The sequence below is a fragment of the Mesitornis unicolor genome, unplaced genomic scaffold, assembly GCF_000695765.1.
Source record: "Mesitornis unicolor isolate BGI_N332 unplaced genomic scaffold, ASM69576v1 scaffold2703, whole genome shotgun sequence".
NCBI lineage: Eukaryota > Metazoa > Chordata > Aves > Mesitornithiformes > Mesitornithidae > Mesitornis > Mesitornis unicolor.
Window position 1 is genome coordinate 25,976 of NW_010172374.1, and position 14,967 is coordinate 40,942.

At 42.0% G+C, this 14,967-nt stretch overlaps 1 protein-coding gene across 1 annotated transcript; it reads right to left on the reverse strand.

The window, feature by feature from the left end:
• Positions 1–338: 338 nt before the first annotated feature.
• On the reverse strand, positions 339–14,959 carry SAV1 (salvador family WW domain containing protein 1). Its single transcript, XM_010180345.1, has 5 exons — positions 14,825–14,959; positions 12,734–13,180; positions 5,698–5,968; positions 4,641–4,784; positions 339–540 (listed from the first exon to the last, which is right to left on the reverse strand). The coding sequence occupies exons 1-5, from the start codon at positions 14,916–14,918 to the stop codon at positions 339–341; spliced, it is 1,158 nt and encodes a 385-aa protein (XP_010178647.1). The 5' UTR covers positions 14,919–14,959.
• Between the last annotated feature and the right edge of the window lie 8 nt (positions 14,960–14,967).

Consider the following 14,967-nt stretch of genomic DNA (forward strand, 5'->3'; position numbering starts at 1 on the left):
CCTAATAACACAGCCGACTGCTAGAAAAAAGAGACCGCAGTCAAGTCTGATTAAACTCCGCGCTGGTTTTCAGAATAATAAACTACTTCTTGTATGGAAAAACAAAGACTGACAAACATTTGTCATTTTTATAAACAAGGCATCATACATGTAGAAAAATATTCAAGAGGATAATAACAAAGGTGCAACGTCAACAAAAATAAGCTGCCTTTTCCACAAAAGCACTTTTTCATAGTTTGAAGTGTGAAAAAAACCAAACAAACCCCTTTTAAAGCTCTGAGGTGTCCTCACAAAAAGTCTATTTATTAAAAAAAATTTTAAAAAAAAGAGTTGTTAGCTTAAAAATTCTTGCCGTGCTGCTGGGCGTACCACTGCTGCCTCTGCTTGCGGTGCTCCAGCTCGGTGAGCAGCGCCTGTCTGAAGGCCTCGTACAGCTTCACGATGCGCTCCAGCTCCTTCATGAACAGCAGCTTCAGCATCCCCTGGTACGTGTCCAGGTCCGCCAGCTGGAACAGCTCCCACTTCAGGATGTGGTCGTACCTGGGGTGGCAGAAAAGAGAATTGCTACGTGGTCCTGCGAGCCCCCCGGCTGCACAGCCCCTGATTGGATGTCTAACAAACTGAGGTGAAGAAATGGGGTAATTTAACTCCGAAAGACAGGGAGCTGTGTCTCAAAGTGAGTCGGAGAAACACACCTGAACTGCAGCATCGCTCCCAGATAAACTCTAGAAATACTGAAGATTATCATAAACCAATGCAGAAGGTGCATTTTGGAAGTGTTAAAACAGCAATTCCATTCACAAGCAGCCTCAGAGACTTTGCAGTAAAACATCTTTTAAAAATCTGAGTAACTCTGAAAAATAAGTGAATTCTTTCAACACCTGACCCTAACACCCCGCAGTGGATCCCTCCCAGAGCGCACAGTGCCCCAAGCCTTCCCTCACACTTTTGTTTCCATCATTTTGCTTTTCCCTCCTGCACTTTAACAATGCAGTGAAACGACTGCAGATATTTAGAGACATCAAAGCATCAAATAAAGAGGCTGTTCCCTTCGAGGCTTGGGTGCAGTTACTTCATCACTGCAATGCCCCTCATTTCCTGCTTTTCCTCAGCTCTTCTAATTTACTTGCAATCTCATTTTAAGCTGGAAATAGGCAGCTGACTACTGCAGTTACTAAAAGAAGAACCCCCAGGAACAAACAGTTATTTGAGCTAACTAAATCACAGGAGGAAATCTGTTCACTTGAGTGGAGGCTGAAGCAAAAATATCAGTAAGTTAATGCAAATCAACTACATTACATATTGAAAAAGATGTATTCAGAAGGCTGCAGGCACCCAGAAGCACCAAGATGTGCAGGTGACAACCAAAGACGCTCCTGAGGAATTTTAAGAACTTAAGAACAACCACAGGTTCTGTAAACTTCCTCAATAACAGCTTCTGTATTAAAGTTACCCCAAGTCCTGACAGGGCAGAGCGCCAGTGCCTGAGCTGGGCTCCCCAGGTGGTTTTTAGAAAGGGAACTGGTCACAGAGCACAAAGTTCAACAAGTATTTAATAAAAAAATAGGGCCCTTTCAACACAAGAGAGCCTGGACTTGCCCTCAATGTTTACAGCCTTTTGGATAGGGCTGGAAGAAGAAAGTCCTGGGTTCAGATCCTTGCTCCAAAAGAGGTGGGGGAAGAATCCAAACCATGGTGGGCATTTTTAGTCTCCCCACCCTCCCAGTCCCAGTCCGCTGTGGGACGCCCACCAGAGTGGGTTACCTGACCTGGAAGGTGGAGGGACTCGATTTTGGAGTCAGGCCGAGGGTTAAATCCAAGCCAGGAGTTGGCTCCACTGTGCTCAGACTCTGAGAGCTGCACTTGCACCCTCAAAACAAACCTCAACAGATGCCAGAAGAGGGGAAAAGAGCTTCAAGGTATCACGAATACCTCGATAATGGAAATGGTTACCTCAGGTTATAACAAAGCCTCTGCACTGTCTGGTGAGCCAAATGTCTTGGTTTTTTTATCTCAACAGTTTGACCAGAATTCTTTCCCTTTAGAGAAACTTGCTGAAACAAAAGCTAACATCATTTTTGCTATCATTACCTACTTCTCACAACAAAAACAACTGGCTTTTAGTCAGCTAAATCAAGCAACAGTGTCAGGTGTAGGTAGCAAGTACTGATAATCAACAGATGTTTACAGATTTCAAATAGACTGCAAAAGGTTTTCCTCTACTCCTGCTACAACAGCATTTTGCCCACTTTAACTTTTGCACCAGAACACAAGATGATCAAGGGAGTGGAGCATCTCCCTTATGAGGAGCGGCTGAGGGAGCTGGGGCTCTTTAGTTTGCAGAAGAGGAGACTGAGGGGAGACCTCATTCATGTTTACAAATATTTCAAGGGTGAGTGTCACGAGGATGGAGCCAGGCTCTTCTCGGTGACAAACAATGATAGGACAAGGGGTAATGGGTACAAGCTGGAACACAGGAGGTTCCACTTCAATTTGAGAAGAAACTTCTTCTCAGTGAGGGTGACAGAGCCCTGGCCCAGGCTGCCCAGAGAGGTTGTGGAGTCTCCTTCTCTGCAGACATTCAAAACCCGCCTGGACGCCTTCCTGTGTAACCTCATCTGGGTGTTCCTGCTCCGGCAGGGGGATTGGATTAGATGATCTTTTGAGGTCCCTTCCAATCCCGAACGTTCTGTGGTTCTGTGATTCTGTGATATGCACACAGATCTCACACTCAGCTTCTGGACAGCACGACTGAAAACCTCAAGTGCTCCTGGATGTTCTGCTCAAGCTTTAAGCCAGTTGCTTTGGCAACAGGGAAGAGGCTCATTATTAAAATTACATTGAAAATATATAAATGATCTTGATTTTAATAACTGTGAAAGTTATTTAGCAATGGTTCCTTAAGCATTCCTCAAGATGAGGTGACGCTAAGCCAGCTGCCACCACTCCTCCTCACTTTTCCAGTGTAATATTGGCATAAACCAGAATTTGCTGCTTCACGGGAGTGTTTCGAGCATTACGACGATATTGCTGTTACCACCAGTGCTACTTTAACAGAAGGCTTATTCCTGATAATCTTAAATGGTTTAAATGGTCATAAATTTGTTTCTCAAGTTTCAAGAGAAGAACAAACAAGAGTTCATACAGCACAGGCCCAAATATTTAAAATTACATTGCCGGGATGTGCCCAAGACCTAAAGAAAGAAATTCAGCTGCAGCCAAAAGCTCCAAGTATTTCTAGGCAACATGTCCTGCCACAGGTTACAGGAACGTGTGCCTGGTGCAGAAGTGCACTGCTGCAGGATTTTAGGCCAACTGAAATCTTTATGGGCTGCTGGCAAGCAGAGTCACCACAAGAAACCCCATTCAATAAACCCCCTTCACATTACAGTTACTAGAAGCAGCTTAAAAAAAAAAAGATGATTTTTTTAGCTGGAAGTCACTGAACAGCACCCACAGCCTGAGTGTGCAACTACAGACTGACCTGCTCAGGGCGGTAACACTCAGTTTCTCCACATTCTCCTTATGAGAAAGTACATGATTTCATAATTATTAAATCATATCTGGATCTTTAAATTGCTTTTCTATTTAGTATTACTCTTCTGCAAATCTGTACCCATTAGAAGATGTAAGTTGTTTCACAGAATCACACAGAATCTCGGTTGGAAAAGCCCTTTGAGATCATCACGTCCACCCGTTCCTGTCTACCCCCTAAACCATATCCTTAAGTACCTCATCTACCCGCTCTTTAAACACATCCAGGGATGGTGACTCCACCACCTCCCTGGGCAGCCTGTTCCAGCTTCTGACGACCCTCTCAGTAAAGAACTTCCTCCTTATCTCTGACCTGAACCTCCCTTGGCACAGCTTGGTGCCGTTTCCCCTTGTTCTATCCTCCATCACCTGGGAGGAGAGCCCAGCACCCACCTCTCCACAACCTCCCTTGAGGCAGTTGTAGCTGGTGATGAGGTCTCCCCTCAGCCTTCTCTTCTCCAGGCTAAACAAGCCCAGTTCCCTCAGCCACTCCTCATCAGGCTTGTTCTCCAGAGCCCTCCCCATCCTTGTGGCTCTTCTCTGAACACACTCCAGAATCTCAACATCCTTCTTATGAGTGGGTTTCATTTTGCTGACTCCCACCTTTTCTTGGAGGAGACTCCCTGTTCCTAAAGCATCATTTCTTTAAAAAAACGACTTTTTACTACCACTTAGTTTTAATTAAAGTTCTTGAAGAGAAATACAGATTTCAGCCTATACAGAAAATTCCTAATTACAAAGGAGAATGTGTATGTAATTTTTAAAAAAGGAGTAAGATACACATCAAGAAGTTAACACCCTAAAAATATTTCACATACTTTATAAGCCACATGGTACTGTTTTCAGTGAAAAGCAAATCACATCCTCAGCTCTCTAATTCTGCAAGTCAGGTGAACTGCAAGAAGTACAGTGATGATTTGAAGTAATGCCCAGTAAAAGCAAACCAATGCGATGAACATCTGGAAAAACTTCCTTATCCACGGTCAGCAATTAAGAAGTAGCTATCTGCTCGAGTTCTACTTTCAGGCATCAAGATAAATTCCTTTTCCTTCTAAGCTATGCATGCAGAGTGTGAAAAGCAGATGGGAATTAAAGGAAAAGCTCACTTGACAGGAGCCCTGGCGTAGACCTGCAGCCAGTCCGGGATGTCAGCAGTGTGGTAGGGGTTTGCAGGGACCAAGAGGGGCTGGCTCCTCTCCGCTTGCTGTGGCTGGTAAGTCACCGGGGGTGGCTGGTCGTAGCGGGGAACACTGTGCAAAGACAAAGTCCATAAACTCCAAGCAATAAGTTAAGTCATAATAGTGTTAATAAATTGTTAATATTAACAAGCAAATGAATACATCAAAGGGTGATGATGCAACCACAGAGCAGGCCCATACCGAGAGCAGTTTTCTGCTGCTGTTTTTATGCTTTGCTGCAATCACAACTCTAAGTGTCGCTGCTGCCTGTCAGCACCCTAAAATTCACCTTAGACTCATTCACCTACTGCCTGCTACTGGACACTAAAGCAGAACAAAAAATGATCCCTGGTTTTAAAAGATTAAAAAAGGCAAGTATTGATTCAGCCAAATAACCCTCAGTTTATGTCAGAACAAACGTATTCAGGCAGCAGCTGATAAGAGTTATTCCACTTATAGCAAAGGACATTCTTGTACCTTGATCTTCGTCTTCTGTTAAATGTTAAAAAACTTTCTCTTCCTGGGTAACAGCAAACTAGATTGAGTATCAGAAATTAACTGGTGGATTTGGTGTAGACTAAATTTATTTTACCTTTAAGTTATAAGTGACTAAACCAGCTATTTTCAATGTAGACAAGACTTAATTCATGTTTCAGATGATGTGTGCTGTTTGTTCAGTCTCCTGCAACATCAGGTCGAGTTTCTTTTCTGTCTACAGTTCAATTCTGTTTTACTGACTGTTGAAGAAAATAGCTGCTTTGTTTTAGTGAGTTAGGAACAATATCCTGTTTCTAAACTTAAGACAGCAACAGAGGAGACAAAAACCTAACAATTAGAGCTTCAAAAAACTCTTAGTCAAGAACCAGTAAAGCTTACTTCTAAAAAAAAGAAGGTTTTGGCGTGCTACCTATGAGACAAAACCAGTGCCGCTTTCTTAACTGGATTAAGGAAAAACCAATCACAGGAGAGAAAGTGTATGTCTTACCTGGGAGCACAAGGATGCTTATACTGAGCCCTTTTATTGATGTGATCTACATAATACACTCCAAATTCCGGGGACTCGACTCTCTCCCACCCCGGCGGCAGCCCCTCGCGCTCGAGCGGGTGGCTCCAGTGCGTGGTGTTGGTGTTGTGATCTATGTAGTATTTCCTTCCTCTGATAGTCCAGTCCACTGACCAGCCAGGAGGAAGAGGTAAATCCTCAGTGCTGTGATTTGTTAAGTTCCCTAGAGATGTAGCAGCAACTCTACCAATGCCTAAAAAAATGGGAAAAACGGAAAGCAATGTTTAGCTAAACTGGTAATACCCAAACCCAGCAACATCTACAACATCAGCTTCCCCCAGCCTGAGGTACCGCAGTGAATTTGGGGCAGGAGAGCAGCCAAGGAGCAGTGGGTGACTGAGCTCCCACCTCTGCCCCAGCAACACAGCACATTTGGAATTTATCTCTAAACAGTTGATTCAAGACGCTGTTCACTAGCAGGGTAAAATAAGTGATTTGTTTTAATAACGCACACAGTATAAACATAAGCATGCTAGATGCAGAGAGATGTCCTGAAGAAACATCATTCCAACTTCACCTTTCCCTTCCCTGTATATACTATGGATACTTAGGAAGCCAGCTGAAATAAAAGCCATAATAATTATTACAGAAAACTAAAAAAAAATCCCCAACAAACCCCAAAACCCCAGGCACAAAAGCCAAGTACCACAATGAAGAATTCCGCAGGTCTCTCTCCATTCCTTGTAGTCTATTTGTGCTGGCCCAAACTCAACTCTCTCTTTTAAACCCTTTTTTAAAGTAATTACCTTCAGTTACCCACGGTCCTACAGGTAAACAGTCTCTGGTTTTAAATAAATTCCAGTTACCTTTTCATCCCATAATCAAAGACATCTATTTAATCACAGTATTCATCAGTTTATTACTATTTCCACAGCCAGAAGGGGCATGGGAGCTACTTTTCCCCACTTTCTTAGAAGTCCCAAAGTGACTCCATCACAAGCACCACGTTTACTGAGAAATACACCCATTTCCTTCCGCTGAAATAACATTTTGGTGTTATTATTTTTTGAGAGTGGAAGGCAAAAGCAGAGCCTATTTTTTTTCTAGCCTTGTCATGTTCTGACTCATCTGCCCCTTATTTCCTCTTGTTACAGTACTTACCTACTTTTTAGCTTTACAAAGAAAAGTTGGTGGCTGTGTTCATGTGCCAGCTCCCATCTCCCGTTAGGATTAAGCAACCCAGACCTTTACTTCCAGTGAGAAGAAACATCCTAGAGGCTTCCTGACCCTTAGCAGCACTGGGGCAGGGAAACAATTTCAGCCCCTGGCTACAGTTATGTCACTGGGTTTGTTTTCATTCCACTGACAAAATACAAACATTTAAAGCTTCTAGAAAATACTGCGCTTTGGATAAACAACTTCAGTATTTTCTGCAATTAACTGGACTGCTGTGCTGTAATTTCATGTACAGTGACTATGAAAACACCGCTACCAGATGATCTGAATGCACAAACTTGACTGGGGAAAAGAAATTTCACAAAGGCACAAACATTTTTCTGTTCACTGATAATACCAGCACATATCGGTATTTTTGTTACAGTTCCTCCTACTTTCATTCTAGCATAATGCCAGCAGCAAATACTTCTACTTTTACTCCTTGGGGTAAAGGTTAATCCTTTCTAACATTTGGAAGCTGGTATTAAAAGCTGCACAAGCTGCACCAGTTTTCCTGACACAACACCTGTATCTCCTCATACAAAAGTCAGAGAAGGCTGGGAGCTGGACTCAGCTAGAAAGGAAACCCAAAATCTGATTACATTGAGAAATCAGGTAGAAAACGGGCTAAAAAGCAGCACTCCACCCAACAGAAAGGCAACACTGGCAGTTCTGTGTTTGCACAATCATTTAACTCCAGCTACATGGTTTCTCCCAATGCCAGCTTTTCTTTTCTTAATTTCCAAAAGGCAAAGAGCAAAAATAATGCCAGACCACAAATAAATTACACGTTCCTTTTGCCATTTGGCCTTCATACATGAAGCAGCAGAGCCATACCGACGGATGAACCTACACAGCTGTAGCAGTGACCAGTTTTGAACAGAACCAGCAAGCTCTAGTTATGAAATCAAGTGTCAGATTTCTAAACAGCCAGTTGCAAATACTTCAAGTTGCAGACTATCACGTACAGTCTTAATGTGCATTTTCCCCCTTAAAATAGCAGATCATATCAAAATATTCTCCATGCTGGATGTTTTAAGACATCAGGTGATATTCCTGGTCTCCATCGACCTGCTATGGCATTCAGGTTGGCAATTAGTACAATTTATACATCTGTTTATCTAACTGGAGTTATTAGAGATCAAATGTAATTGTATATTGGTTTTCCTCATACAACTCAGCAGACGCTGCCTTCTAGGGAGAGTGGATGCACACATAAGAGAAACAGCTCCTGCTACGATTCTGACCAATGTGAGAAGATGAAAAATGACTTTCAGATACGTAAGCCTGGAAGTATCGAGACTAAGACTGAACATTTCAATGAATAATTCATACATGATCTTTTCCAAACTGTTAACCTAAGAAAAAAACGTTACAAGACAGCCTAAAACCATCTCGTGTGAACATGACCTTTTCTGTGCCATATTGCCCAAGTATGATGCTCTTCTGTGTTTGAATTTCAGGCAAGGTCTCAGCCCTAAAGCATTTTCATAGCAGCCCAAAGCTTCACGTGAGATTTTACTGCGCACACCAAGGATATGCTCTGACTCATGGGCTGGTACCACATCCACACAGCACAATGCAAAATATCTACAGGAAAAAACCCAAACTTACAACCCAAACAATTTTCATCAAAATATCTAGTGTATATTTTGGTTCAGCTGTTTCTCTTAAGGAACATCAATACTGAACATTATTTGTGGCTTTGCTTTTTCCTTTTTGTGTAAAATAAGAGTACCTTCAGTTTAAGGTCCTGAATTAACTCAACCAGGCCACGAGGTGTTACGTGCTGTTACAAAGCAAAAGAAAATCCTGTTCAACGCATTTTTCTTGAAGTATCACAGTGTATGTTCTCAACACTTTGAAATAAGAAAGTACAAAGGAACTGCAACCACTTAGTAGTAGTATTAACAAGATCTAAAATATTCAGAGTTTTAAGTAAGGTCAGGCCCTCATTAGATACAGGGCTGATGCAGGCAGAGGAGTTTTAGAGTCTGCAAACTCCCCACAATGAGCTTCAACCAAATTTGAAAGTGTCGAAGAACAAATCTAGCCAAAAGGCCTTCATATTTGTCTTCAATTAGGTCAATTGTCCTAAGAGCCTTTTTTTCAGGATGCCAAAATCCTCTCCCTTCCCCACTTCAAACCAGGATGAAGAACAGGAAGAGAATATGAACAAATGGTTTAATTTTAAGGGAGTAAGTAACAATAAAACAGCAAAAAGACATTTTGGTAACTATCCTGTTTAGATGGGTCTGCAGGTTCTGGGCAGGTTCTTCGCCCACGCCAAAGTGTCTGGAGGTGCTTCCTGAGCACAAGTTCCCCGTCTGCAGAGGGAATGGGGCATTCCAAGTGAGCATAAGTTCACAAATAGGAAATGACAGGAAGTACTTTGAAAAGTATGCTACAAACAAATTACTGCAGAATCAGCACAAGTGAAGAAAAGGGCAGGAACTGACATTTGTGAAAAAACTGAGTGAAGTGTACCCACCTAAAAAGAAAAGCCCTGCTACTTTACCTCTAAATGGGTTTCATTTAATAATTTGTACTTCTTTATTTTGCTCTTGTATTAAACATGGAGAGTCTGTATTTTTTCAAGTGCACAATTTAACATGCGATGAATCCACTTTCACCAACGTGCACTGGATCCTCTGTTCACACGATTAATCGCTTTTCTCCTCTCACATCAACTGCTTACAGTCCACCAACAGCAAGTCCCTTTACACTGTGATTTTAATCTCAGCAATTTTCATATACACAGAAGAATTTTTTAGCTTACCGCTCAAACAGGTACAAATAACTCTGAGGTCTTGGTTACAAGTTAGTTCCAATCTATACTGTAGATATAACTTCAACCACAGACCTCCCCAAACCTTTAACCTAGAAGAGAGGAAAGAGATGTCGAGGAAAGACAGGTAAAGTCTCTTAGAATTAAGTTTGAAATGGACACCAAAAAAAATTCAAGAAACACCACAGAGGTAGGTAAACAGACAAAACTAGGAAATATCTCAACTGAAGACATTTATCAGGAAAACCAGCAGCACTAGATTGCAAAGTGAAAACAAATCTAATGAGAATGAGGAGGAGGAATCACACTGAAAGAGAAAACATGACTTCAAGGAGAAATGCCTATGAAAGAACACAGCAATGCTGTCAACATCAACTGTTGAAAAACCTTGGGATTGGCTTGAATACTTTGAGTCTGAAGATCTCAATAAGAGCATGTTTTCAACTTCTCTCCAAATGATAAAGAGGAGAATCTTTATTTTGACTGAAAGCTGAAATTCACATGCACCTCTTCACTTCCAGACCACTGCTTCTTAAAACTCATCTCAGCTGTAACCAGCACTGATGAAACATCGCTCACCAGCAGCAAACACACCTTGTGTGCATCAGCAACAACAGTTTTGCAGCAACCAACCCAAACCTGCACAGTTAACTGACTGAGGGGACCTTCTGAGGGGGGTGGGAGAGGAGGAAAAGGGTAGGAGGCAGCATTCACAGATTCTAGCTAATAAATGGACTTGTATGTTGAAACTGTGGGTATCTGGCAATTTTGTCATCAACTATCGTGAGGAAGAATTCTGATGAGGTGCAACATTTAGAAACAATAATGGAGATGCAGATGGAAAAAGTAATTTAGACAAAGACAATGAAAGTAAAAGGCCCAACTCGGTATTCTGGAAATACAGGGGCAAAGGGACTAGGAATTACAGAACCATCAGTGTAGCTCAAGGAAACCACGGAAGGTTTGAAGTCAATGGACGGTTCAAATAAAAAGAAGCTTGATGGTGAGATGAAAGAAGTTAGAAAATCTTAAGGTTTTATTTTTGGCCATAGAATTCTTTTACTGAGAAAAAGTAACAGAAGTTAAGGACATAGGTCAATATTCTTACTGCAGTGAAACTGCAAGAGGAATTCAAGAGTTCATATTCCATGCTGAGATGAAAGAGAAAAAAACAGAGAAAAGGCAAAACACTTTGGCACACAAGAGGCTCGCCTTTTTTTGTCTCTTCCTACCATACATGAGATTGAATACTCACTCATTGCAAAGTATGTGTAGAATCTGTTCAAACTATTAAACGCAAAAATATGAGAGTGAATGACAAAGACCAAACAAATGTCAGCAACTCCGTTATGATTGTCAGTGGCTAAGGGGCATGCAGACAAACAGCGGGGGGGGGAACAGTCATGTTAGAAAGAAATCCACGTTGCTACGATTGAGAAAAATAAATCTGTAAAGCTCTACTGTGAGCGTGTTTTAAAAATTTGCTAGATTAACATCTACTTTCACACTAAGAGCTAGAGCTCCATTTTCACTCCACACAGCAGCAAAACCATGTTTTGGAAGTCTTCCTCAGCACACAGAGTTAATTCTGAAAGTTAAATTGATGGATTGGTTTAGGAAATCCTCCCCTCCTGTCTCTCCTCCCTACAACATCCCAGTACATGCTAACTGGTGCTCGTTATCTGGACCAGGTAAATGGTTAATGACTGCCAGCTGAACAACTGACAGAGATGGAGAGCTTCCATGCAAAATGTAGGTAGATCTGATGTATCAGCATTTAGCAAAATAAATGAGGATTAAAGTAGCACATCTTAAACCTTAGTATTTCAGGATCTACTGGCTGACAGCAGTAACACTAGCGTTACTCTTCTGTCACTTGTCATTGAAATGTTTCTGTAGTAAAAAATGCAGAAAGCATGGTCTGGTTTTAATCCCATACACAAGGTCAGCAGCCTTAAACGCTGACATTCTTCCTAGCAGATTTATTTTTCTAGACAAGAGATTTATTTTACTAGGGACTATGTACTATTTTGTTTACAGATTACAAGTATTGATAAAGTAACAACATATTTCATACTGAAGGCACATTATTTACAGGTTTGAAGTGTTTGTTTCAAACTCCTCCTTGAGCATGGTTTCTGTAGTATATAAAGTGCACAGTTTCCTACTTTTAAGTTCACCTTTCTATGGGCAATATTGTAATCCCAGACTTTTTATTCCACCAATAGATTCACAACAGCACACTGCACCAAAGAATTATTCTTCCATGTCACCACAGGTAGAATCCAGTATTTCAAAAAAAGTAATGTTAATGGATTCTTCTTTCTTATGCTGCTCTTCCTTTAGAAAACAAAGACATTTCCCAGTGAAATTGAGAGGGAAACTGGGCATATTTACAAACAATGTTACAAGCTAAAAGGGAAAAAAGAGTCAAAGACTAGAAGCCAATTTTGGCAATAACTGTGTGCCAATTTGCTAATCTCACAAAGCAGCCATTCCTCCCTTTGACTATTTATAATAAATTAGTCTAATTATCGAGGTCAAATCAACACAATCAAATTAAATAATAACATGATGATAGTTAAAAGACAATAATAATGATAAAACAAAATGGCAATGTTACACTTTAGAGCTGTTGGCTATTCTCTACATCACAAACATAGCAGATGTCCACTAATGAATACAATTCCTTGCTAGCTAGCAACTGATTCAACTTTGTGTAGAAGAGCTGCAGATACACTTGGCATTAAAGAAAAACTTGCCTGACCTAACCCCATTTATTTAGTACATAAATCCTAGTTTAAGTGCATTTTTCCTTTCTGAATATGTGAAACCCTTAATGCTAAGAAAGTGAACACACAGCGTACTCAGATCACAGAAGCGTCATTAAAAAGCAGCTCTGTCCTACACAGCCTAACTGCTAAAAACATGCCCCTGATCATCCAGATGTACCTCTGCACCCAAAACCTTATCAAAAACCAGGTTTTTAAAAAAGAGCAATTAATCAGTACCTACCTGGAGTGTGCCTCCCATGATTCTGTGACATCCTCTGGAAAAGGCTGCTGTTGTGTTCATAATACCTGTAGTCCTCATGTACGCGATCGTTTAACTGACGTCTCCTCTGGGCGTCGTAAAAATGATCGTAATAATAACAACGGGCACCAGCATCTCCATTTTCCAAAACAGAATTAGCTTCTGTTAAAAAGGACTGGGAGGAAGAGCCATATTCTCTAGGGACATCAGCTAAACTTCTTGCGAGATAGGAAGGTGCCGACAGTCTGTTGCTTTCCCGCCTCATTATTTCATGAGGTGGCCTCTGCACTGGAGTTCGAAGGAAACTCTGGTTTCTGGAAACAATTCCATCTCCACCAGAAGCGTAGGCAGCAGAAGTTGAGTCAGGGGGACAGATATCAGTTCGTCTTGGAATGGTTGGACCGTGACGGATAAATGAAGGCATCAGATCTGATATATGGTGTGAAAGAGAAGTAAGAACTCTGGCTGCACTTACACATAAAGCATTTGGCTAGACAGAATGCTGACTTACACCATGGAACTGAGGAAACACAAATGCGAAAACCCATTTAAAGCACCTCCGATGCATCTGCAAGTATAATGGTAACGCTGCAGTTTGCACGGGTGCAGCAGAACCCCTTGCTGCCCTTACGAACCCAGAATAACCAGAGGCATTAACGCCTACGTGCTCACAGGAACCCATGGCAGACTCGAATTAATGCCTTCTCCACTAATCACAAAGTTCAGCCAGCAAATGGTGTCATTCCACACACCTTAAGTTTTCAAATTATCATGAAGAGACTTCGCTTTCTCCTTCACCTAAAGAGATTCTGCACACCAACAGTGACATCTACTCAAGCATTTTCACTGCCTCCCTCCAGTAAGCAACACATTACTCTTCTCCTTACTATTACCTTCAACATGATATAAATAAGCAGTTTCCCTCCAGGTGACCTGATACAAACTATGACTTCCACTTAGAAGGTAGCTATGCCTACCATTAATTAGTTTTTATTAATTAAAAACTCTTCTAACTTCAGGTAAAAATTCAGTGCATCCCAGGTTGTCATCAGTAAATTTAGAAAGATCACAACAACAGAGTCATGTAATAACTGGGCATGGCATCATGGCAAATAGCATAAATGTGTAAAAGATGTTAACTCCTCAGACACACCCACAGCTTAATACAAAAAAAACTTCGTGGTTTTTGTGTCTGGTTTGTTGGTTTTTTGTGGTTTTTTTGTTTGTTTTGTGTTTTTTTTTAAGGATTAAGTCAATGTAATCAGACTATTAAATGTATGTAGTAAATGCATCAGCCTGTTGATGGGGGAGCCAGCTGTTCAAGCAGCAAATACTTCCAGAAAAGCTGAGTGCATGCTCCTGCCAGTAAATCAGTTGCTGCCAGTTGTGATCTCCACGCTAATCCTGCAATTATAGCATAATACATTTCAGTCTCAGGTTGTTTTCAAGATTAACAAAAAGAAACCTAAGAACACTTTCACTGTGCATTTGCTGATCTTTTGTATAGTCCCAGCAAAACCAGGACTGCAGCACCAGCAGCAGGTCAACCACCTGAAAATCCGTGCATCCAAGGTACACAGTGGTGACCTTATCCAGTTGATTCATGGTTAAGAACTGGAGCGCTCGCTTCTGTGGGGATTTGATGCAACTGCCACGTACAGTTATCTCCTTCGCAAAGCACACACCTTCTGGCAGCGTGCACAGCCTAGACTGGGAAAAAATCCACTGATTTCTGGAAAGAAAGATATAATCTGCGACGTTCAGCTGAAAAATCCCTGCTCAGGGGCTAACTTAACCCTTACCTGTTGACACTGAGCAACGGCAGCTAAGAAAGTAATTGAAAAACCCCAGGTTTTTTTACCGTGAGCACCTGGCGGTACACTCTGTGTGGGGCTGCCTTTCACGTTCAGCCTCCCCTTCAGGTTTAAGCTCCCTCCATCGGCCCTTAGGCCTCACAACCAGACCCACCGCGTCAAGGGAAACCCCCAAAGACCCGCCGGGCCACACAAAGGAGCCGCCCCCCCACCCCGGAGGCCTTGGGCTCGTCCTCCTAAGTCCGTCGCCGACACTCACTGCGAAGCAGAGGGCTGGTCTCCTTCTTCACGTACTTGCCCTGCACCTCGCCCGGTTTGGAGAGCTCCGTACGCGTCTTCTTCCGCGACAGCATCCCACCTCCCGGCCCGCTACCACCGCCTGCATACCCGGCGCCTCTCCCC